At 40.7% G+C, this 25,307-nt stretch overlaps 1 protein-coding gene across 3 annotated transcripts in view; it reads right to left on the minus strand.

Moving 5' to 3' along the window:
• ALPK1 (alpha kinase 1) overlaps positions 1-25,307 on the minus strand; it is a 106,286-nt gene that overhangs the window by 49,774 nt on the left and 31,205 nt on the right. For 2 of the 3 annotated variants that reach the window (XR_011436303.1, XM_023636734.2), the window contains exons 2-4: positions 23,053-23,201; positions 8,223-8,454; positions 3,763-3,917 (exon numbers count right to left, since the gene is read on the minus strand). Coding sequence is in view for 2 of the 3 variants with exons in the window: in XM_023636734.2 (XP_023492502.1) it covers positions 3,763-3,917; positions 8,223-8,343 (276 nt within the window). In the remaining variant the exon portion in view is untranslated. The remainder of the gene's footprint in view (positions 1-3,762; positions 3,918-8,222; positions 8,455-23,052; positions 23,202-25,307) is intronic. The other variant, XM_070259809.1, reaches the window with a different exon arrangement.

The raw sequence follows: 25,307 nt of genomic DNA on the forward strand, positions 1-25,307 counted from the left end.
AAAAAGGTTCCCCCTCTTTTTCCCACAGTACAATGGCACTGGAATATAAATTACTGACGAGGATGGAATAATACTTCAAAGCCGGTGGGGCAGGCAGCGCAGTGTTTACAAAGTATTTTCTACAGCGCGAGGAGACGTTACAGACGATGGTAACCCATGGACTTGAGGGTGTCACTGAATAGTCTAAAACTAGCATGAGGTAGGATTTCAGGATTTTATAGCCTGTGACCCCGTGATATGCTTTGTTCCACAGGGCAGCTGCAGTTATCAACAGATGTTTCAGCAATAAATAATTGGTATCGTCTCGGGAAGACTCATCTACCTGGGGAGAGGGCATAATGCCCGAATGCTGCCCGGCCATTACAGCCACATTAATCTCCCATCTCTCCAGGTTTCTCGGGGCGCGTACTGCAGGTGTTTTTTCTGGGAGAGAGCAGACAAACTCTCTCAAGTCAGCAAGCTTTGTGTGGAGTGTAAAGGAGGCTGGCCCCTGCCATAAATTTCTGTCTGTGGCCACACACCAAAGGAGAAAAGACTGGGGGTGGGGAAGGAGGAGAGAGGCAGGGAGGGAGGGAGGAAAGGGGGGAGGCAGTGGAGAAGAGAAAGCAAAGCACAAAACACAGATCATTTTCCTTCAGTTCAGCCTAAGAGAGTAACATTATAAATGACCCTTCATTTCACCAACTCGGGCACTGAGCACAACTCTATGCTTAACTGAGCTGTTTTTCATGGAAATAACTTAAAGTCACAGCGCTTACACTCCAAGTGAAATGCTCAGTTTAAAAATGGAGGGGAAACTTTTAATGGGAAGGATTCATTTGGAGTTTAAAAAAAATCATGGAAAGTTTAGATTTATGAAAAAACAATAAGAGATAAGACAACTGAAAAGACCAACTCAGCAGCCTTTAGCTATTTTTTATGTGAGAACAGAATCTCACAATTAATTGATTATTAAAACACGGTCATCCGGCTTCAGTAAAGTATAATATTGAAAGTAACGGATAATGGGATAAAAACTGATCATGGAATTTACTCGTGATGCTTTTGACAAGCTAAGATTTTAAAAGTAGCATGAGTTCACAGGGTGCTATATTTCTCTCTGTTTACAAAACAGAGTGGCGTAGCGATTGTGCACTTGGGGTCTGACACAATAGCCGAGCATTCTGAGAGTCTTCAGGAGGTGTGGTTGCTTAATTTACAGCTTGCTGGGTAAGCTAAATAAAACGATGCTCCCAGTTCTAAAAGCTCCCAGGTTAAATACATTAGGGGCTAAAAAAGCCTAATGGACTGATTCTTAGAGCTGCCACTGAGTGATCTTGTAAGCTGGATGCAAATTTCTGTGCCTCTATTTCTCCCCCACGTTGTGAGATCCGTGCAATGTATAGAGGGAGAGTAGACGGAATAAAATGGACTCTTAAAAGAGTCTAACAACTATGAGCAGCTTGTCTCCCAACTGACATGAAGCCCCAAATGCAGCAAGAAGAAGGTTTTGAGAGACCGTCTCCAGTTTTTCAGCAAATGTCACAACCAGCTTTGAGCGCAGGCAGGGGCGTGTGGTGACTGAAGGATGGAGGGACGGCCTCTCGGCCTAGACTCGGAAGTCAGAGGAACTTTCTAAGCGCCAAAGGTCAAAGCAGGGGTCCCTCCCTCTGGGAAGCTGTCCTGCTCTCACCTTTCTTGGAAGCCTTGTGAAGTTCTTAGGTGCCATGAGCTGAATCACACAGGGCTTTCCAAGCAGGCGAAGCCACTACTGGCTCTGTGGCATTGGCCCCAGTCTAGATGATGGTTGCCAGCATTGATGGGACAGAGACTTCTCTGGTTGTCTCCTGCAGCCCTCACTCTGGAATCTCCCCTCCGCCTCCCCTTCTCCACTCGCATCCCTATCAGCCCCTCTGACCGTCCCCCCTCACTGGGCACACTGGTCTCTTCTTTAAGACAGCAGTTCTCAAACTCCAGCACGCATCACAATCATCTGGAGGGCTTGTCTAATGCTGACTGCTAGACCCTCACCCTGAGTTTTTGATCCAGTAAGACCTGTGGGGGCAGGTGGTGCAAGAATCTGAATTTCCAACAAGTTTCTAGCTGATGCTGGTGCCCTTGTCGTGAGGTCTCCCTTTAAGCCTCACTGCCTCGAGCTGCGCTGTCCACCAAAACAGCAGCCCCAGCCACGTGGGGCTGTGTATATAGAAATTGATTAAAAATAGAAATAAAACCAGAAACTCAGTCCTGCAGTCATATTTGCCACCTTTCAAGTTCTCAAGGGCCACATGCAGCCAGGGCCTGACGCATTGGGCAGCGGAGATAGAGAACGTTTCCACCATTGCAGAAAGTTCTACTGGACAGCCTACAGCTTGCTTCAGAGTAAACAGGTCTCAGGGCTTCTACCTGTGCTGTCAAGGTCTTCACCTGGGGCTTCCTGAGGGAGAATTGTCAGTGGGACAGAGGAATGGGCCCCACAGGAGTCACAGCCAAACCACTCACTGGTCTGTTCCCCTGGGAGAGCTAATCTCCCTGCATCTTGATTTCCTCACCTGTAGAATGGGGGTGATAAAGGTAACAATCACTGGGGGGCTATTTTGAGAATTAAGGGTGGTGATGCTTGTGCAGGCACCCTGCAAGCTGCATAGAGATGTACAAGTTACAGTCATTATCCCATCCATCCCAGTGCTCCGCTAATACCAAGCATGCTTATTGAAGCCCCCTGGCTCTCCACTGCACTCTTCCAAGGATCCGATTCTCTTTGCCTGCAATTTCCAGTCTGCTTCACCCCAGTCTGTTTGGGAGTTTTTGGGGGGGATGGGTGGGAAAGGTGGGGGTTTTACTGTTTCTAAAGATACTGTTATGTGTACTTAGATCAGGGGATCCCTCCTGAATTTTTGTTTTGACAGGTGAAGACGATATCTATACGATATCTATACATATATCTATGATCCCAAAACACATTCCCATGTAAACTGATAAACTAAAAATTGTAGGGTATTGTCACTGCTTATAACGCCTGGTCTCCAGACAAATACATATTTTTATGTGAGAAAAAATACATATAAGCTGTTAGACTCCCTTCCTTGACAAACATCTGAGAGAATGTAGGTAAAAAACAATGCTACCAAAAAGGACAGCGGCACTCCTTGGGGCATCCCCAGGGCCTAAGCCTGAAATCCAAGCCTAAATGCGAGGTCAGGTGCTATTCTTGGGGCCCACTCTTATCGGGGAGGAGGTGTCCGTTTGATGAATTTGCAATAAGAGAGTTGAGGCATAAGCGCCTCAGTGACTCTGACTTGATGCTCCCTGACCAGCCTGCATCGTGAGGAGAAGAGGATCCCAGGTCTGGGAAGGGACATGCCAGACTTCGACAGCTTAAACAGCAAGTCACGTTGATGAAACAGGGGTGAATTTATTTTTTAAGCTACCCGACTTTTAGAAAGGAGCATTTCAAAATAAAAATGCTATGAGGCAAGGCAGAATCACACTACTGCTCCTGGCCCACCAGGGATCCGTAAATAAGTCAGGATGACAGGTTGCTCCATAGACCCACTGACCACCCTTCTTCACTTTTCCTTGATTTGGCTTTCCAACAGACGATCTCATGGGCAAGCAACGCTTTCTAAAAGCTATTTCCCCCACATCAGTCAATCTGGCAGAGCTGACCATAAGGGTAGGGGCTGTCTGATCCTTCAAAGAAATTTAATCTATTAGACCACTTAGAGGCTAAACGCCTCACTTGGGGGGAGTCAGAGGCACAGGTGGTGTGGCTCTTCCTACCAGTAACGGCTGCAGCCCGGCGCCAATCACGTCCTGCAGGTTTGTTTTGTCCTCTGGGCCCACGGCTTGTTTGTACTGCCACTTTTCAGGCACGAAGGGCCACTTCATTTCCTTTGCCTCCTGGATCAGGGTCCTTAACTCGCTGGGGAGTGAAGCTGAAAAGGTCAGAGTTCAGGTAAGGAAATTGCAGTCAAAGAAAAGGCAGTTGAGTTACCAATGTTATGATGAAGCACCTCAGCAGCCAAGATTTTTTTCCTCCCTCTCGCTGGCTGCTCTAAGCTGGCGGTTCAGACTCACAGAATAATAGCGCAAAGCTATCTGTCAGGGTGGCCCCCTGGTCTGCTGTGCCCTACAGGTAAATTGGGGTAGTCAGGCATTAAGAAAGGGTTTTGGCAGGAAGTAAAGCACTTCCGTGACTATGTCTGCATGAAGAATCAGAGAAAGGAATGAAGGAAATATTATTCTCCCTGTAAAGTGAGAAAGGGGCTGAGATGGATGGCATGTGGGGCTTGTGGCAGGTGGGCGACGCAGAGTCAGTTTGTACGACCTCTTTTTACTTCTCCAGGATCGCACCTCGCCTCGTACTTTCACTGTGGACTACATTTGAATATAGACCTTGAATACAAAAACCCAAATGAAACTGGAAATGGGTATCAATTTATTCTGAAATGACTTTATTTCACATTGTAGACATATTCAGTCTCTTTATGGGCACCAAGCCTACTTAAACAGGTCCACAATCTCCTATCCAAACTTAGGAAACCCCAAACGCTCTGGAAACTAGAAGGTTTTTTTCTAGAGATTGGCACTCAAACCAGCCTTGAATTGACTGGAGGCTGTTTATAGTCTTCTTTGTCCTACTTAGTGATATTGCTTAAAGGTTTTGCTGCAAAAATTTTAATGTTTGCCTACAGATGCTGCCCCAGCTTCTGCTGGAATGTGAATGCAACAGATAGTATGTGCACCGTATTATCTTCCTAACATTTGAAAAATTCTGAATTCTGAAGCACACGTGACTCCCAGGGTTCTGAATAAGGGATTATGGACCTGTATATATGACTGCCAGCTACAAATCTAGGTGCTTTTTTTGCAGATATCTCAGACTCAACCTATCTAAAACTGAACTCGCTACCTTTTCTCTAAACGTTTCCCTCTGTCTTCTTTATTTTGAGGAATGCTACCATTCTCTGAGTCACCCAAGTCTAAAACTCGGGAGTCAGTCTGGACTTTTGCTCTCTCTTCCTCCCGAAACCTAACTGGTTATCAAATCCTGTGGATCCTAAAATCCATTCCCTCCTCTGCATTATCCACAATTCTTGTCTGAATCACTGCTTCCTATCTCGCCCCACCCACTCCATATTCCACATTGCTGATCCCTGTTTTGCTAAAAATAAGATGGAGCAGACCATGGCCCTGCATAAGGTTCTCCAATGGTTTTGCACACCCCGTCCTTGCTGTTTGCATTGCCCTCCCTCAGCCTCTCATGACCAAGCTCAGGCCCACTGAGTTTAGCTTTCAATGCAGCCATGGCCACTTCTTGTCAGCCTGCCATGACCTCCCAGTGGGATTGAGATGCCCTTCCTGAGTGCTCCCAAGCCCACATGTGCAGGCGCCTTTCAACGTCCATCGCACTGTTCTGTAGCCACATCTGGCCTCTCATGGGCTGCGAGATCCCTGAAGACAGTCATCATGTCTTAGCACTTTTGTAAATCACACCATGATGAGTAAAACAAGGATTAGTCTTATGTCTACATGAGACATACTAAATAGGGCAAAAAAGAGATGTCAGAGATAGTGAAAAACTAAAAGAAGCGAAGGGAGAAACGTAAGGAAATCTCCTGATGGGGAGGGGCTGCTTGGCATTGAGGGGATATCATATGGGCCACACCAATAAGGGATCTGGACTGACCACTGAGGATGACTTACAAATATCACCCTGAAGTCATCCCCCCACCCCCATTCAGCAGCTCAGAGCTACTGAGCACCTGTGCACAACAGCACTCCTCCAATGAAAGCAGAGCTGCGGGGTTAGGGACCTATGTGCTCACCATCTGCTGGAAAGGCTGGCTCTCGTACCATCACTGACATAATTTCAACCTCTGAAAATGTTTCCAATGTATATATAGGGAAAAATTGTTAAATGATATTTCTAAATAGGTAGGAATAGGATGACGATTCAGTCCTATTTGCTTAGGACCGTCCTAGGTGGTCCTAGTGTACTTATTAAGGCACTCCTGTTTGCCCTCAGAGGTGTCCCAGTTTGACTGATAAATTATTCCTTCACTCTGTCTATGAGGGTCAAGCTCAGGAGTCAACCGAGTAGTCAAATGACAACAGAAATGTGATTTCTGGATTCCTAGAAATTCACCATACTTCGGCACTGAGTAGTTTAAATATTTTCAAATTTCTTCATAATGATGGAGAAAATCTATTCTTTACACCCGAGTTTTACCTCCTCCACCCCACCCTCTTCCTAAGGTCACGCCAGGATGTGGATACGCCACGGGGCATACTGAAATAGAAGATGCCTCTGAAACACGTTTTGAAAATATATCTATGTTTGGATTTCATTTCCTTGTCTATCTCTGAGGAACTTGCTAGGGGTAGTCACCCATGCTGGCAAGGACAATTTCTAAGGGAAAAAGATGGGGTTGAGAGGAAGAGGGGAAAGGATAAAAACCACAGTGTCTGTGTCGGAGTCTGCTAGCTTGCCCTCTGCCATAAACGACCCTGTACTAATGTGTTTCTCTTGGAGCACATGTGGTGGTAGCTGGTGGTGACACCACCTGCCCCCGGAGCTGCTCAGAAACCACCTGTGTTCGGGCTGAATCCAGTTGTGCCAGTAGCGCTCGGTGGACCACCCAGCAGCCAGGGGATCGTTAATGCTGTGACTATCTGTGGCTCAGCCTAGGAGTTTCCTCCCTGCCTGTGTATGGGCTTCAGCCAATGCCCTCGGTCAGCCCTGACTGGGCAGAGCCACCTCTTCCTCTCTGAGCACTTACTTCCCCAAGCAGCTTACCTGAAGGCCCGTGGCTAACTGAGTGATTTTGCAGCCATGATTTGCCTTCTCTGGAACTAAACTGATTATTTCTCCTAGTCTGTGGCCCTTGGGAAGAAAATGCTACCCGACTGGGGGCTCAGAGTCTTCACTGGAGACACACAAAGCTTAAAGGAATTGGGGCTAAAAAGACAAAGGATGCGATGTAGTAAAAGGAAAAGAGAAAAACTTCAGTGGAAGTAACAGAACAGAACACACTGCCTCTGGGGAGAAATAGGACCAGCACTCGAGCATTACTGGGGGTGCTGTGTACCTGCTGGTACCCGACAAAGGGCTGACACCCGCCAGTGTGTGCTCAGGATGACCAGCACGTGTAACTGGCAAGTCAAGTCACACACTGGTGTATGTGGCTAGTAAAGAAAGAAAATACCTAAATTCAGGTGGTGAAACGACGGCGGGACACAGGACATTTTATCTTGAAAGGAGCGCAGGCTACATGAATGACAGGTTACAGAAGATTAAGACTTCTATAGGCACCTAAAAGCACCTGCATATAAGAACATGGGAAAAAGAGAGTCCAAAACCTTCCCCATCACATAGTCACAAGGACAACAAAGGAGATGCGGAGTGGATGTTTTGTATGGGAATCTTACTTCTGAAAAGAAAACAAATCCCTAAAAATACAAGAGGAAAATGCTAAAAGCACATAAAAGGGATGCACTTGTAGAAATGCAGGAAAATTTATTCAAATGCTAAAAAGAAATCTAAGGAAAAAAGATTGCCTCTCTAAAACTGGCTAACGAAGAAATAAGAATTGCTTTAACCTTCTAAACTCTGTGACTGAAACTTCCTAAACGATGACTCATCTGAAACTATGAATGGCACAAACTATGAAATGAGCAAAAAGCCAAGTTCTTAAACCCTGATACTGATGCAGAAAGTATTTATCAGTATGAGCGGATTTATTTTACGAACGGCATGTGAATATAACACGAGAAATATATTGATGATTAAAAAAAAAGAGATTGGACTGATGAGATGACATATTTATGGAAACCGTAGAGGTCTATGGAAACTGATGAGGCACAAAAGCCTGGTTTGTAAAAAAGTACGTGCCACCATTCAGAAGTTGCTTCAATTTTTTAATAATTGAAATTTACGTGCACCAGCCCACTTGGACCCTTTGTTCTTCTTGAACTAAACTGTTTCTTGTAGCCTCATGTTTACTGAAGCCTAAAATTAGAACTGACAGCAATTCACTGCAACAAAGTGGGCTTCCTCCCCTGCCCGTCCGCCCGCAGCTCATGTCCCATTCATGCCCTAGAAATCCACTCATCTCTCGGTGGTCATCTGCCAAGAGAAGAAAAATAGGGCAGAGATGAGAACGTGTCGTTCAGGCTGGGGAGAGGAGAGTGAACCTGCTGGCTGCCCCTCCCCCCAGTGCCTCCAATCAGGACCTCACCTCTGCATCGCTGGTCCTCGCTCTTATCCACCTCGGACACATCTGACGCCTCCAACAGAAGCTGGTCCAGTATTTGCTTGCACTCTTGCAGGAGCACAACTACAGCTTTCTGATTATTCATGATGATTAGCCTCCCCTGATGATGAGTTGAGTGTCCCTGGGTCTACGGTGATCAATTACCAAGGAGAAGACATCGATTCTCAATAAAAGAGTCCCTTCAAGGCCGTGGTACCTGGTGAACAAAAGAGGGGGAAAGATGATTAACTGAAGCGTCATCAATTATCTGTAAGACTCAAGCAGGGAGAGATAATAGGGCAAACACATGAAAATACATGACAGCCCCTGAGGACTTTATTAGGGGAGTGCGTGAAATGACTCCAGGCCTGGTCTCGATGGGCAGCACCTCGAAGGCATCGGAGAGCAGAAGGGAGAGGGTCCTGGTGCAGACCCCGTTATCCACGGTGAAGTCAGTGGAATTGCACGGAACCAAGTGAAATTAGCATACCCTATGACTTATGTATCTTCTGCCTACTTCACATCGGTGCCTCTGGATCCCAATGGCACCACACTTTCTGCCTCTCTGGACGTCTAGAGGAAGCATCTGTCTAACAGCTCTAATATTCAGACACAAGCACATGGTAATATGAAGTTTACCTCTCATAACCCACTCCTGATTTCCCCTGTGCAGTATTCTTTAAGGTATTTAGCATCATACAATTTGGACCAAGATAGGCAGTGACAGATGCCAAATTTAAAGCTCTTCACTGTCAGGCACAGTGTTAAATAAAATACAGAAATGATAACCCAGAAAATCCAGTTTCCTAGATCTATCATATGGATGGCCCTATCATATGAAGGATGGATCTACATATGTTCCCATCTAACGTATATATCGCTGAGAGATTTCTTATGTAAATACAAGTATATTGGAAGGCACTATTGCAGTCAATTTTAAGTTATTGCAGTTATTTTAGGAACAAAATCACTCACTGACAGTAAAAAAAGGCCTGACAAATAAATGCCAAAAAGTTATTTGATTAACAAGTCTTTTTGTCTTTCTTTTATTAAAGAGCGTACATTGTGAACAAAACAAAGGAAGCTATTCTCTTTCTGAGTTTGCCAGAACAGATAGTGGGGCTGCTGTCTGGTTTAGACCCTCTTGTAAGGCATGTAGAATTTTATTACCAAAGCAAGAGAATCTGAAAGGGAAGAAAGTAATAATTATATGGATGGCTCTACTCCTTCTGTCTCCTAGCTTCTCCATGCAAGGAAGTAATCATGGAAAATATTAAAGTAGTGAATTATTGTGTTGGTGTTGGAGTAAAATGTGCTTTACTACCCAAAGACTTCACTTTAAGAAGTTGGTTTTGAATTTGAAACAGCAAGAAAGGCTTTTTTTCTATCTTTCTTCTATTCTATGACTTAACAGGAACAGAAAATGAAGGATAAGCTAACTGTGTTATCTAAATTTTGTATTTTGCGTTCTAGCCTGCCTGATACATTCTGTATGCTTTGGGTTTTAAAGCACATGTACAGGGTCGGCTCCATGGCATAGTGATTAATTCTGGCATGCTCCACTTTTGTGGCCTGGGTTTGAGGGTTCAGATTCCAGGTGCAGACCTATACCACTCATCAGCCAAGTTGTGGTGGCAACCTACATATCAAATAGAGGAAGATTGGCACAGACGTTAGCTCAGGGCTAATCTCCCTCAGCTAAAAAAGCCAAAAACAACCTCCCCCCCAAAAAACAAGAAAAATACACGCACAAACACACACACGCTTTACACAGAACTGCCAAAGCAAAGTTTTAGGAATGCCCCAGGCTTGTTTCATTAAAATAACCACGTATTTGTTGATGAGGAACACAAGCAGGGTTCTCGAATACAAAATCCTTGTTACTTGAAAGAGCATTCACATAAGTGAGATCGTGAAGAGTTAGTGCTGGAAGAATTTGAAGATAAGTATAAATTTAATCTCTTTTCTGGTTAGGTGTTTCAGAATGTATTCCTGCATTCATTGGGTTGTTGGGCTAAATGGATTTCAACGTCGCTTTTAGCTCAACTGTTTATAAGTCAATGTTTTGTGATATAAGGTGGCCATTAGCTTGCCTTTCTCACTAAAGAACCAAGCAGTAAGGGCTGATCAGGGAGCTAAACAGGGGACTAGAGTGAGCAAGAGGCCATGTAGCAATGACATCCCATTCCCACCCTGCCTGCAGCCGGGGGCTAGAATGGAAAGTTAGTGTGGAGACTGAGAAATGCAGTTGGTTGTTGAGAAGGTTAAGAATAAACTTTGCTTGGGACAAGTGTGGGTGAGTGGGACACTCATTTTTCTTCAAATCCTAAATTAGAGTGAGAAGGGGATTCTCATTCCTGGGATCCTTTTTTAGGACTTCACATAGAAAGAGAGGTAGAATAAGAAAATAAGAAGAGCTCATGCACAAAGGAATAAAACTGCATTATAATATAATTTTAACAGCACATCACCCATCCGTCTAGAGGCTTATAGGAATGTTTTACTGGTTCTGTATCATCCTCCTAAGGTAGGAAGCAGTCTTCTGTTATACTGGCAAATTGAAATAAACTTTAACTGCTCCGTTTCTATAAATGTTTTAAGCAGAGACAGTATGTAGTAACGAAAAGAGAACCTAGAAACAGGAATACTAGTACACATAATAGTGCTCAGCAGACATTTGTGGGCTAATTCCACTTCATTCTCTATCTTGTACTATTTATGACACCTCTGAGATTCACTTTTCCCATCTGTTGTTTGAGAGGTTGGTGGGAACCGTTGTTAAGATCCTTCCAGGTCTTCAATTACGTTCTCAAAGCTGTCCTGATAGACTAGGTTGTCTACTGCTGCATTTATTTACTGCAAAATTCCTGGCTCTTTTGAGAACACAAGCATAATACTTTTAGATATAGTTTTCTCTGTGGTTTAGAAATGTTGGCTTGAATCTTAGAGGTTGATTACTAAACAAATATACATCTTTGCTTTTGTTTCCTCACTTGAAACCCCAATTCCTGGTGTACCAGATCATAAATGTCTTCCTTTTGTCGAAGTGCTGTGAAAGAGAGAGAAGATGTGTGGTTTTGTGAGGGTAAAGGACAGGACTCGACTTAACCATTTGGGTAAGGCTGGGGCAGGTCAAGGGGCCTTTCCCCGAGGATGTGACACCTGAATTAAGGTCTGAAAGAGGAACAGAGCTTAATGAACTTAAAATGGTGGGGAACAGCCTTAACATAGAAGGAACCACAGAAGGAATGAAAGAAGGCCAGGGCGGCTGAACTAGAGATAAAAGGAGAAAATTGATAGGCAGTGAGGTTGGAGGGGTAGGCAGGGGCTGTACAGGCCCCTGCATGCCAGGTGAGAAATTTTGTGTTTACCCTCAGAGTGCTAGGAAACTACTAGAAGCAGGAGTAACGCGGCTAGATATGCATTTGGAAAAGATCCTTCTGTTTTGGCTGTAGTATGTACTGGAGGTGGGAGGAAGAGGGTGTCTGGTGACTGTGGGTGAATCTGTTAGGTACTTATTGCAATAATCCAGGTGAGAGATATCAGGAATTTGGACCAGGACGATAGTATTAGAGAAAGGGAAAATTGGACAGATTTGAGAGCAGTTTGGGGGAGCAAATACAGTATTGGTGTTGGTGGATATGAGTGGTCTTAAGGATAAATCCCAAATTTCTGCCTCACCAAAGCTCAAAACCCAATGGATGATGCTACTTTGGGACAGGGATCATAGAAGAGATCTTCTAGGGAAAGACATAAATACATCTTATATTTTGTATTTCTAGCAATAAAGAAAGTAAGGAAGATAAATCACACTGTCCAAAATAAGCAATCAGACTTTAACCAAGAAAGCCTTTTTAAAAGGGCAGAAGAATGTCCACAGTAATTAATGTTTGGTACTTGTGACTCCCCAGAATGTACTGAAGATGATATTCTTTATACTTTTGAAAGTTATAGCATTTTCCCCTTTCCCTGTAGAATTTAGGAGAGACAACAGGAAGAAAATACTGTAACATGAGAAACACTTTGGAATCCAACCATCTGTCCAGACTTGTATGCTTCATTGTTAGCATAACAGAGGCTGGAGCCCAGGAAATTTTCCTTCAGGCAACAGGACTGCTGGAAATTTTGGTCAGCTTCACTTGTGAAAGAATCATTTTCAATTTCAACACATATCAGTTTTTGCCCCCCTGAACTGTGGCACCCTGTGAGCTGTACATTATTTCTAAATTGAATAATGGAAGTTTCCCAATACTTTTTGTAATCTATGGATCGTTTTTTCTATTTTAAAGTCCCCCTCATATATATTTTCTTAAAAGTCAAATAGAAAGAGGCCAGAAAAAGCAATCAAACATACAGACAACAGAATAACACTAGACACCCCGCAAAGTAGAATTATGCACTCCCTGAGACACACACGAACACACACAGCCGAACGGCCATGTGGTCATACATTCTGTATTTGATTTTGACATATGTATGCTTTAGTTTTATTGATGACCCAGAATTTAGCTGAGTGGCTGAGCTATATATAGGACAATTGATAAATCAGCCATCATTAAAAATAAAGAAATCAGGAGATTATTCAAAGCCCCATTTCTTTTGGCCTTTGTGTTTTTTTCACTGGACAATTAGTCCCTCTATTAGGGGGTGAATGAGAGAAAATAAAAGAACTCCAAAGGTAGGCCATGGTCTACCGGCTGCCACCTCTGTAATATCCACCAGCAAGCTAGTCAGAATCCCTAAGCATGAAGATGTGGGCAAGCATAAAGAAGTATAAGAGATGGTCTGTACTATCAAGGAGTTTACAATATAATCAGAGGAATAAAAGATAAACACATAAAAAATGAACTATAGAAGGCATATTACAATTACAATTATATTCCAAAAGCTCAACTTAAGTTATCTTTATTGGAATTCAATTAATGGTTGGTTATATTTATAAGCAAGCTCACAGAGCTCATTTAATTCATATGTACATGAATAATTATACTAAAAATAAGTTTTTATCTACATTCAAAATCACTTATCATATTGTTTTTGTGAGAAAATGTATTCTGGTCTCCTATATAGAAGGACAAGAAGATGTTTCTTCAATCAGACCCCAGCAATGACAGTCCAACCTTTTGCACCCTTTCATCCTCCCCTGAGCAACCACAGACAAATTCTGACCCTATTGTCTCTTGTACTGATTGGTGGTGGAAGTGGAGAAACAAAAGGAGAAAGGGAAATCTGATTGGAGAGTAAAACAACTATGGGGCTTGAATAGATATTTTTGGGTAACAGCCATTTGTTAGCATTTTAAAATTGCATAAAAAGGGAGAAGGAGAAGGCAACTTCTAAGTCACCAAAAACATAAAGTGTAGACTTCTATTTCTAACAGTATGGAAGACCATAAGCCCTGACCAACACTTCTGCTGAAAACAACTGAGAATGCTGGGCAAGCATTTAAAAACCTCTAAAATGCATCAATGGAATGGCAAGACATGAAGGACTACTCAGAAGACAAAAACCAAGTAAAAGCTGAAACGCAGGGCCAGCCCCAGTTGCCTAGTGGTTAAGTTCAGTGCACTCCACTTTGGCAGCCTGGGTTTGGTTCCAAAGTGTGGACCTACACCACTCATCTGTCAGTGGTCATGCTGTGGCAGTGGCTCACATACCAAAAAAAAAAGAGGAAGATTGGCAGCAGGTGTTAGCTCAGGTCGAATTTTCCTCAGCAAAAAAAAAAAAAAAAAAAAAGCTGGAACCCAGAAAGTTAACCAACACAGAAGCTAGCATCTTCCTTGAATGTATTTGCCAAACACTGTGTGCTGAAACTTTGGTTTTCACTATCTTTGAGTGTGGGAGGATCAGAAATAAAACCAAAGGCCTACCAAGGTGGGAAGTATAAGAGGAGACTGCCTCCCTGAATAAAACTGAGATCCTAAAAGGTTGCACTACAGTGTAAGTGTGGGCTAAAAATAAATCCTCATTGTCTCCCCCAACTTCCCAGGAAAACTGCCTGTGGCAAAACATGCTACTTCATGGAGGAAAAGAAAAATTTTTCCTGAGAATGTGATGCCACATGGTCCACAAAACCTCTAGTTGATGATTATTTTAAAGTAAGTTATTTTAAAATAATCTTATGTTCTACTTTTCTCAGGCAACTGGTGGAATGAAACGTAATCTCCTCTAAAGGAATCTGACTTCAATCCAAGCTTCAAATAATTCCCACCTATAAAATACTAAGAAATACGAGCTCCTGGTCAAAGCTCACAAAATGCACAAGGTAAGAAGAAGCAATGAGTGGAAGCAGAAACAACAGATGGTAAAATCAGACCCACAGAGACTTTAGGCAATGGAACTATCAGATATAGACTATAAAATATACGTGTTTTGAACTGGAAGTGTATTTTGAATGTATGAATAAAGAGCAAGAAACTATAAAAAGGTACAAACAGATTGAAAAAGAATTAGAAGAATTTATAGGAATAAAAAATATAATAATTAAAAATGTTAAATTCAATGAATTGGATATATTTGACAAAATATAGCTCAGGCTGAAAATAGAATTTTTGAACTGGATGATAAATTGGAACGTATCACCTAGAATGCAACAGAAAAGACAAAAGAATGGAAAATACAAAAGAGAGGTTAAGAAACAGGGGAGATTATTGGAAAAGGCCTAACATATGTCTAATCAGAGTCCTAGATTGGAAGAAGAGCAGGCAGCAGAAGAAATGTTTGGAGAGATAATGACTAAGAACTTTTAAAACAGAAGAAAAACAATAATCAAAATACTCATAATCGCCAAGCAGGATAAATAAACAAAAATCCATATCTAGAAATATAATGAAACTAGGGAACACCAAAGACTTGAGAAGATCTTTAAAATAGCCAGAGAGAAAAGACAGATTACCTTCAAAGAAATAACAATGGATTTATTGCTGGCTACCTAAAAGCAACAATGGAAAACTAGAAGACAATGAAAGCATATCTTCAACATGCTGGGGGGTAAACTCTGCAAAATAAAAATACTTAAAAATAAACATCAGTTGTCCCTTACTAAACAAATCTCTAAAGTATATACTTTAGATGGAAGGAAAGTGATCGCAGATGAAGGGTCTGAGATTCAAGGAGAAATAGTAAACAACAAAAGTGGTAAGTTATTGGTAAAATATAAACAAACATTGATTACATAAAGCTACAACAATAACAATGTCTTATGGGTTAAAAAAAATACACAGACAAACACAAACAACGTTTATGTCAGGAGGAGAGTTATTGACCTTAAAGTGTTCTAAGGTCTTTGAATTGGTCAGGAGGAGGGGAGACATTAACTTTAGACTGTGATAAAATTTCTAAGATAATCCCAAAAAGTTGAAATAAAATATATAACTTTGAAACTAGTAGAAGGAAAAAAGTGAAAAGAAACAAAACAATCTAAAAGAAGACAACAAAAAAATAAAATTAAGAAATAAAGTTCTAAATAACTCACAGGTCAAAGAAATCATAATTATGGAAATTAGAAAATATAATGGAATGACAAATACTACATATCAAAATGTGTGGAATTCAGTCAGAGTGGAACATAAAAAAGTAAGTGTTAGGATAAATATGAAGCACATAATAAGATGGTGAAAATAAATTTAAATATATCAGTAATTCCAATAAATATAAATGAACAAAATGCTACAGTAAAAAAGACATAGACTAGATTAAAAAAATAGCTACATGGATTTAGTTAAAGCATAAGAATACAGAAAGATTAAAAGAATAAGCTGGAAAAAGATACACCAGAAAAAAAACTAAAAGAAAGCTGGGATAGATAGCTTTATCAATATCAGCCAAAATAGACTTTAATACAAAAAGCATTAGCAGAGATAAAAAGTCCCTTTACAATGACAGATGGTTCATTTCACTAGAGAGGTATAGCAGTTCTAAACTTGTATGCACCTAGTTGCATAACTTCAGTGTATATGAAACAAGAATTGAAGGAATCATAAAGAAAAACATGTAAATACATAATCATATTGGAAAATTTAACACACCTCACTTAGAAACTAATAGATTAAGCAGACAAAAAAAAAATGAGTAATGATATAATTGATTTGATCAACACAATTAACAAACAAACTTGATCTTACAGATGTTTATGAAGGAACATACCCAACAATAGCAGAATATACATTATTTTCAAGCACACCTGGAACTTTTATAAGAATTTAACAGCTACCTCAGCAAATTTCAAAGATTAATATATACAGATAACATTGTATGGCCAAAATGCTATTAAGTTGGTGATCAATAACAAAAAAGATGACTAGAAAAATCCTTATATAAATGAAAATTAAGAAATCCTCTTCTAGGGGCTGGCTCTGTGGCCGAGTGGTTAAGTTCACGCGCTCCGCTGCGGCGGCCCAGGGTTCGGATCCTGGGCGCAGACATGGCACCGCTCGTCAGGCCACGTTGAGGCAGCATCCCACATTCCACAACTAGAAGGACCTGCAACTAAGATATACAACTATGTACGGGGGGGGGGGGGGTTAAAAAAAAAAAAAAAGAAATACTCTTCTATAAAAACGACAAACAAACACATAGAGACAGAGATTGGATTGGTGGTTACCAGAGGGGAAGGAGGGGCAAAGGGGTGGTTAGGCACATGTGTGGTGATGGATTGTGATTCGTGTTTGGGTGGTGAACATGATGTAATCTACCCAGAATTCAAAATATATTATGATGTACATCTGAAAGTTATATAATCTTATAATACAGTGTCACTGCTATAAAAACAAAAATTAGAATTAAAAAAAAAGAAATACTCTTCTAAATAACTAACAGGTCAAAGAAGTCACCATTATGAAAATTAGAATATATTATAATGGAATGATAAAAATTATATACCAAAAGGTGTGGAATTCAGTTAAAGTGGAATATAGAAGGAAATTTAAAGCCTAAATTCTTATAACAGAGAAAAAAACATGGAAAGTTAATGAGTTAAGCTCACATAACCAAAAGTAAGGAAATGAATAGAAAAAATAAACTAACAGAAAGTATAAGAAAGTAAATAAAGGTAAGAATAGAAATCAATGAGATCAAAAACCAAATATTAATAGGAAGATCAACAAAATAAAATTCTTTCAAAAGACCAATGAAATTGACAAACTACTGGCAAATTTGATTGAGAGATAAAGAGAAATAAATAGAAACAGAATTAGAAATCTTGGGGGAGGCATTACAGATGCTGTAGAGATTTTTAAAAAGCTAATAAGAGAATATTAGAAACATTTCATACGAATATATTTTAAAACTTAGATAAAATGGGCAATTCCTGTAAAAATATACCTTACTTAAAAGAAAGCAAGAAGAAACAGAACACATATGATCTTATAATCTTAAAGAAATTCAATCAGTAGTTGAAAAATCTTCAGAAAACACACCAGGAACATATACTTTTACCAGCAAAATTTTACCAAACATTCAGTGAGCCAATACATCCAACCTTGTGCAAAATATCCTTGAAATCAGCAAAAACATGGCTAAAAAATGCAATTGAATAAAAATATACCATTAACAATGGAATGAAATTTTGTTATAATAAAAAATAATATATATGCATTTATGTATATATAAAGTATTTAAGAATAATTCTAATAAATATGCAAAACTTTTAGAAAGATATCATAAAACTTACTTCATTGAAAGACATTGATGAAAATCTAAATACATGAGGAGGTATCCCACGTTAATGGCCTGGAAAACTCAATATTATTAACATATGGATTTTCCCCAAGTTAATCTTTCTTTAACGTAATTCCATTCAAAATCTCAACAGCTCTGAGTGTCTTTGCACATCTTTGTGTGTAACCTCACAAGACGATTCTAAAGTTTAGGTGGAAGAACAAAGTTCAAGAATAATCAAGACATTCCTAATGAAAAATAACAAGGGAGGAGAGAGAGAGTCACACCAGGTGTCAATAATTAGTATAAAATTACATTAAATGATACAAAAGCTATTGACACTAGGATAGACAAACTGACCTTCTAAATAAAAGACGGAGTCTAGCAAGAGACCCACATACACAGGGAAACTTGATTTATTACAGAGCTCAGTATACGGCATTGAGTCAACTGTTATTTTAAAATCAATACTACTAAGATTAAAGACTTAAATGTGAAAGACAAAACTATGCAACTTCTAAAAGAAAATACTTAAAAAAGCATATCTTCATGGCCTTTGGTTAGGCAAGAATTTCTTAAACACTTGCAAAAAAAGCAAGTCATAAAGGAAAAGATTGATATATGTAATTAATTGGAAAGATGAACTTCTGATTAGTAAAATGGCACCATAAAGAAAGCAAAAGACAAGTAACACACTAGGAGAAAGTATTTGTTACATGAGTAACTGGAAAAGAATTTCCATCTAGAATATATAAAGAATTCCCGTAAATCAATGAGAAAAGGACCAACTAAATGGAAGAAAAAGAATGAGCAAAAGACTTGAACAGACACTTCACACAAGGAAGCATGAATGGTCAATGAGCATACGAAAAGTGTCCACCCTCATTAGTAATCAGGAAATACAAATTCAAACTACAATGAAAAACCATTCACATCTTTTTTTTTCTTTGGTGAGGAAGACTGGTCCTGAGCTAACATCCATTGCCAGTCTCTTGAGGAAGATTGTCCCTGAGCTAACATCTGTGCCAGTCTTCCTGTATTTTGTACATGGGACATTGCCACAGCATGGCTTGATGAGCAGTGTGTAGGTCTGCGCCTGGGGACCGAAACCATGAACCCCAGGCTGCCGAGGTGGAGTACACAAACTTAACCACTACGCCACCAGGCCGGCCTCCATTCACAACTTTTTGATTGGAAAAAATTTTAAGTTGAATAACAATTGTCAAGAACAGTCAGGGTTAGTTAATCCCATCCACCACTGTTGGATCCTACAGTTTGGCATTTTCCCGTAAAATCAAAGATGCACACACAGTATGACCCAGTGTCTTCTCTTAGATATATATTCTAGTTTAGAGAAACTCTTAGACCTGTGTCTAGGGGACATGCATAAGAATGTTCACAGTGACACAGTTTGTAATACCAAGCAAACAAAAGGGAACAATCCATATGTCCATCAATGGGAGGATGGATTAGAAAATTGAAGTATATTCAGACACTGGAATAGAATAAGCAAATAAATGAATGAATTACAGTTATGTATAACAACGTGGATGAATCTTAGAAATATAAAAAGCAAGTCACTGGGGTTGGCCTCATGGCCGAGTGGTTAAGTGCGCGCGCTCTGCTGCAGGTGGCCCAGTGTTTCGTTGGTTCGAATCCTGGGCGCGGACATGGCACTGCTCATCAAGCCACGCTGAGGCAACATCCCACATGCCACAACCAGAAGGACCACAACGAAGAATATACAACTATGTACCGGAGGGCTTTGGGGAGAAAAAAGAAAAAATAAAATCTTAAAAAAAAAAAAAAGAAATATAAAAAGCAAGTCACAGACGAATACATGTATAAACAATATTATTCATAGCTAACCAATATTATTATTAATAATAATATTAATAAATAATAATATTAATATTATTACAGGGTACAAATATATATGGTAAAATTACAAAGAAAAGTAAGGGAATGATGAACTAAAAATTCAGAATGGTGGACTTACTGAGGGGAGACTGAAGAAGACGGGAGGGAGGTGTGTGCACACCAGAGACTTCAAAGTAAGTGGTACATCCTTTTACTTAAATTGGTTGATCTGTGGGTATTCACCATGTTCTGTGTGTATTACATCTATTTTATAATTTTTATCTATCCGACATTTAACGAAAAAATTAAAAAGGATAAAATGGAAAGCCAAGTCAAGGAGTATTGCATCAATATCTAGGAGTATTGCAAAATAGGTAATAAATATCAGTTCCTGCCCTTAAGATTGGAAGCAGTGATTCCATTGAGAGACAGTAAAAGACAGAGCATTTCCGAGCAAGGAGGGGCACTTGCACAGTGATTTCTCAAGGGGTAGGATCTGGAATAGTTGAAGGTGAAAGCCAGGAAAAGAAATCTAGTTGGGGACTGAGGGGAGCAGAGATTTCAAGGAGGAGAGCCTCACCTTGTGTTGGGAATCCATGAATAAGCAGAGGCTACTGAAATAATTGATGAGACAGGCAGTTTGAAGTATTGGTTTAACAAACACTAGATTGCCAAGAAATTCAATTTATCTTTTCATTCCATTTATAAAGAAAATGAAGGAGTGTGCTACGATTTTGAAAAAAGAAAAACAGATTTTAGGGAATTCTATAAGTGAAAATGAAGTTCTTTGCTATGGCTCTTTCACATCAAGATTTCCAGGCTGAGGGCCACACCTTGTTAAAATGAGAGATCAGAGGCCAAAGCTGTCCCTTCCCTCAGTCTCTCTCCCCCTTGGGCCCCACCCTCTCCAGTCCCCAGCAGCTGAACCTGTTTATCAAACTTGACTGCGCAAGAAAGTGCAATGAGAGTGTTCCGGGTCACGAATGGGTTACCTGCCCGCCTCAGGAAGAAAGAAGAGGAAAAAGAAAGGGCCATCAGTGAGGGGACGGCTGCTCATTCTCTCTGGCTACGGTTACCCACTCCATCAGCCATGGTGACATCTGACGAACTATGAGTCGGGCCCCCATGGCTAGAAGAGCCACATCTCAGGTCAAGGTGAGTCAAGCTTGCCATCTGGTCCTGCTCAAGGCCCCTGTACTTATGACTTCCAAATGGTCCTCCCAGGAGAGTTTTCTTTGCATTTCTGCATCCCAAATGAGAGAAGAGTACTCACATATACTGACTCCATATGTCCCTAAATCCAGAGCCGTCATCATACTGGAAAGCATTCATAGAGCAGGAAAAATTATTTTATAAACTTTGAAGGGCCTTTAATCTGAGGAGTATCCTCTGGGAAGCAGCTATTATTCACCCAAACTCTAGGTAAAGAATTTGAGCCATGAAGAGGTGTGAAGAGGCAGAAGGAGGTTGAGTAACTTGCTGAAAGACCCAAGCAGAGATCACAATAAGAATTCAGGGGTTCTGACTTGTCCTCAAAACACAGTTGGCTTCCCATTAAATAGATATCAAAGTTCTGGAGCAAAGCACAGTAAGCATCACTTTGCTGAAAGAGACATAGTTCTTCTTAAAAAGAGAACTGTCTTTAAATGAAGAAATGGAGTAGTTTGTGCTGCATCAGAGGAGGCAACCGAAATGCTCTGTTTACACCTGCAGTCAGGATGGCAAAGCTGCTGTCTCCAGGGACGAAGTAGGCGCCAGTCCAGACGATGTGCGGTATGTATATGGAAAAGGCGTGCAGCATACTATGATGTAAAATTGCCAGGGCTGTGAAGCATTATATGCTTTTGACGATGCCAGCAAATGTGAGGATGAAGGTTAATTTTGAAACAAAATATTTCCCAATCTGTATTTATAATTCCCACAGCCAAGAAAGTTATTTTGCAAAGAACCATGTAGATTTTGAAGTTAGAGACAGCCCACAAAGGAGCAGTCTATTTTGGAGAAAAGGGACGAGAGGGTTCTGAAATTGTTGGGGGAGGAAAATGAAGATATTGATATGAAGAATCGCAGCTTTGCTGTCTAAGTCATCCAAAGGCAGCCAAATGAAATCCATGCACTTTGCAGTCAGGGTTCTTGGGTTTAAATTTCAGTTCTGCTATTTGCTGGCTGAGCAGCCTTTGGCAAACATGTCTCAGTTCCCTCATCCGTAAAAAAGGGACAATCATAGCACCAATCTCACAGCGTGTTACGAGGATCAATTGAATTAAAATATGTAAAACACAGAGAACATTGCCTAGCACGTGGTAAGTGCTTTATAGCTGTCAGTTACTGATATCAATAAAACTTTCAAGAAATAAAATTTCGTTTTTTAAAGGGTCATCCAATTTCTCCTTAGTTTACCTTATTTGGACTCGGTTTCCCTGTTGGCTTCATCAGTGTTTATGGTTTTTAGGAAGAAAATCGCTTGGCTATGCAAAGTCTTCAGGTCCTTGCTATTTTTCCCGTATAAAGCCAGGTCATAATGGGATTATCCCCTGAATAATTCTCCAGATACACATTCAGTTGACAAATAGAAACTCTGTTAGAGAACTGAAATATTATGACCTGTTAGACATTTGCAGGAAGAAAGATGTGAGTTTTACTTGCTTTTAAAAAACCTTAACCCCAGGCCCCTTGGTTCCATCAGCTGTTTGCCTCCAGCACACAGCCGCCCCTCTGTCTGAGGTGTCAGAAAAGCGAGCTCGCAGTGGGGAAGGAATGGAGCGTCCACTGGATTACAGATCAGAGACACCTCCAGCCCCTCGTCTTCTTCACTCTGAGACACACAAAGTTCTTTACTTGTTTCATACTTAAAATATCCGGGGCCCCTGGGGGCGGCCTCTAGACCGGGATTGGCCGACCACACTCCCGGGCTGACATAATGCAAGTCCACCATGTGGCCATGTGATTCACATAGTGTGTGGGTGTCACTGGCAACCATGGGTCTTGGCAGGGAGCCTCCTGCTGGCCTGGGAACAAGGACTGTGGACTTGCGTTTCCCCAAGTGGCAGGCGACTGTGACGGAGAATTGCTCGGATAGCCGCACTCTTCGACTGCCCAAAGGCAAACGTATCATTCAGTGGGGCAGACACCCTCACGCCAAAGCACTGCAATGCAGTGACCACTACAGAGGGCCCAGCGGCAAGGGGCTCTGCAGGACGAGGCGGGCACGGCAGGGTTTTACTACTCCTGTGGGATCTTAAGGGGGAAAAAACGTCTATAAAGAAAAGATGGCACATTTAAGTTTTTGTTTACTTACCTCTTGATGCGGCTCCTAAGCAGTATATGCAAATGCAGAGTCCTTAACATGGTTCATCCTAGCCAAAAAGACTTGCTCAGAAGCCAGGCCTACTTCTGCTCTCGCGGTAACCGGCAGGCAGCTTCCGGGCCGTCATTGCATCGGGCTGACTTGGAAAATGAGGACAGTTTCAGAATTTCAGGATTCTACACTTTGTGTAAGAGTTCCGTTATTGAGTCAAATGCTGCTCAGTCACGGAGCAAATGTGCTCAGCGGGTCAATCACCTGATTTGGGGGATAACTTTATGGTTTTTCAGCCACTTCACTCACTTTCTTTGGTAGCTCCTGGAGCGGAAGGGCTCTCATTTGCTCCTTTCTCTAATAAGGAGGATGGAGATCTGAGACTCAGTGTTAACTCTATTCTTTGCTTTTAGCTAATGAAGGAATATTTGCCAGTATAGAACTAACAGTGATACAGAAGTTTTTTTTTAAACGAGTAAATCAAAAGAGGCAGTGAAATACATTAGCTTTTACAAAACTCGTTACTGGCAAAAAATAATTATTTGTTTCCCACCATTTCCTTAATGCTTGGCCTTCATAACTAACTTAGAGGTTTAAAATATAAAATAATATGTACTGTATTTGAAACTCCTGAAAGGTAGTTAAGCATTTACTGAGTATCCATTATATACTGTTCTTGACACTTTTAAAGGTTACCAAGAAATAGAATAAACAGTTCCAACCCTCAGAGACAACCTCATTGGGAAGTAAAGTAAATATGTAACCCAACCCAAGAAAAATTCCAAAGCCACAGTCCGACCCACAGGATGAGTTTACTTAAAGTTAGACAAGTTGGAGAATTCACTGGATCCTTCCCACTGTTACAGAAGGAAAGGCATGCATATTGGGTCTTGGCAAAAGAACACAGAAGAATTGGGGTGATTATCTTGCTTTTATAAGATCACAGTGAGGATGAGGAAGGTAGCAAGGAGCATGGATCCTGTTCGAAGAAAGTGAGAAGTTCGGTGATTTGTCCAGTTCAAACAGCAACTGACAGGGATTATCTGCAAGAGTTAGACCCAAGCTTCTAGATGTCCATTCCACTGTGGTTTTACCACTCTGTGTCCTGGGTCCTTTGGGATAAGAAACCAATAATCACACTGAAAACCAGGATGTATTTCTTTGGTAGATTGTTGATTCTATGACAGAAATGTAAATTCTGGTCTGTTTAAAGAAACAACTGTTGGGCTTGAATCTCAAATTTTAAAGCACTGAAATAATAATTGCTGTGTTTTTCCTGGGGAGAAAGTATCCTGATTTTGACCTGATTCATGCTGTGATATAATTCCAGAAGGACCAATGAAGGGGGAGGAAAGAACTGATGAGGTCTCAGTGGCGATTGCATTATAGATTAATACTGACAGGGACCAAGTTCGGCTCCTCCCAGGAGGCCCCAGAATAGTCCACTGAGAAGCAGGGTCATTATTTATGAGCACAGTGATTTTTCCCATTACAATACACATTAATTACTTTAAGTGAAACATTCTTTTTAATGATAGTAAGCTTAAAAATTAAGTTCTGTACTGTAATTTTTTAAAATTTCAGCTATGTATGCAATCCTTTCTTATTCTTTACACTGCTTCACACAGCAAGTTTGTCTTGCTCTAAAATCAAAATGGGAAAATAATATACATTTATTTAAAAAGCATTTCACATATCAAAACCTGCAAGACCCCACATGGGGACAGAATGGGCCAAATGAGTGGTCAGTAGCATGACCCCAGGGCAATGTCATTTCCATCCGGTTTATATAGTGGCCTTCCATGTATAATTCCATTTGACGCTGATAAGTTTAGAAAACACTTATCCAAATGCATCATTGAAGGTGGGGTAAGAGTAGAATAATGATGCAATTTATATTTTTCAATAAAATGGCAAAATCTCATTCTAGGAAGATACCACTACATACCACAAAACATACCAACCATGTAAATCCACCATGAAAGTCATCACAAAAGACTATTCACAAAATTGTTGTGTTGCGGAAGCAAAATCACTAATTTGTAAGGTGAGAGCCAAACAATCAACTTCCTTTAAAAAAAGAAAAAGAGTCCCCGTTTTCCAACTGCTAAAATTAAGTCACAATAAATGATATTAAGGAATTAGTGTTACTTTTTCCAGAAGATAATAGTTCTGTGGTTATGTTAAAAAGGAGTTCATATCTTTTTAGGGAAACACTGAAAGATTTACAGATGGAATTATATGAAGTTGATATT

The sequence above is a fragment of the Equus caballus genome, chromosome 2, assembly GCF_041296265.1.
Source record: "Equus caballus isolate H_3958 breed thoroughbred chromosome 2, TB-T2T, whole genome shotgun sequence".
Classification (NCBI taxonomy): Eukaryota; Metazoa; Chordata; class Mammalia; order Perissodactyla; family Equidae; genus Equus; species Equus caballus.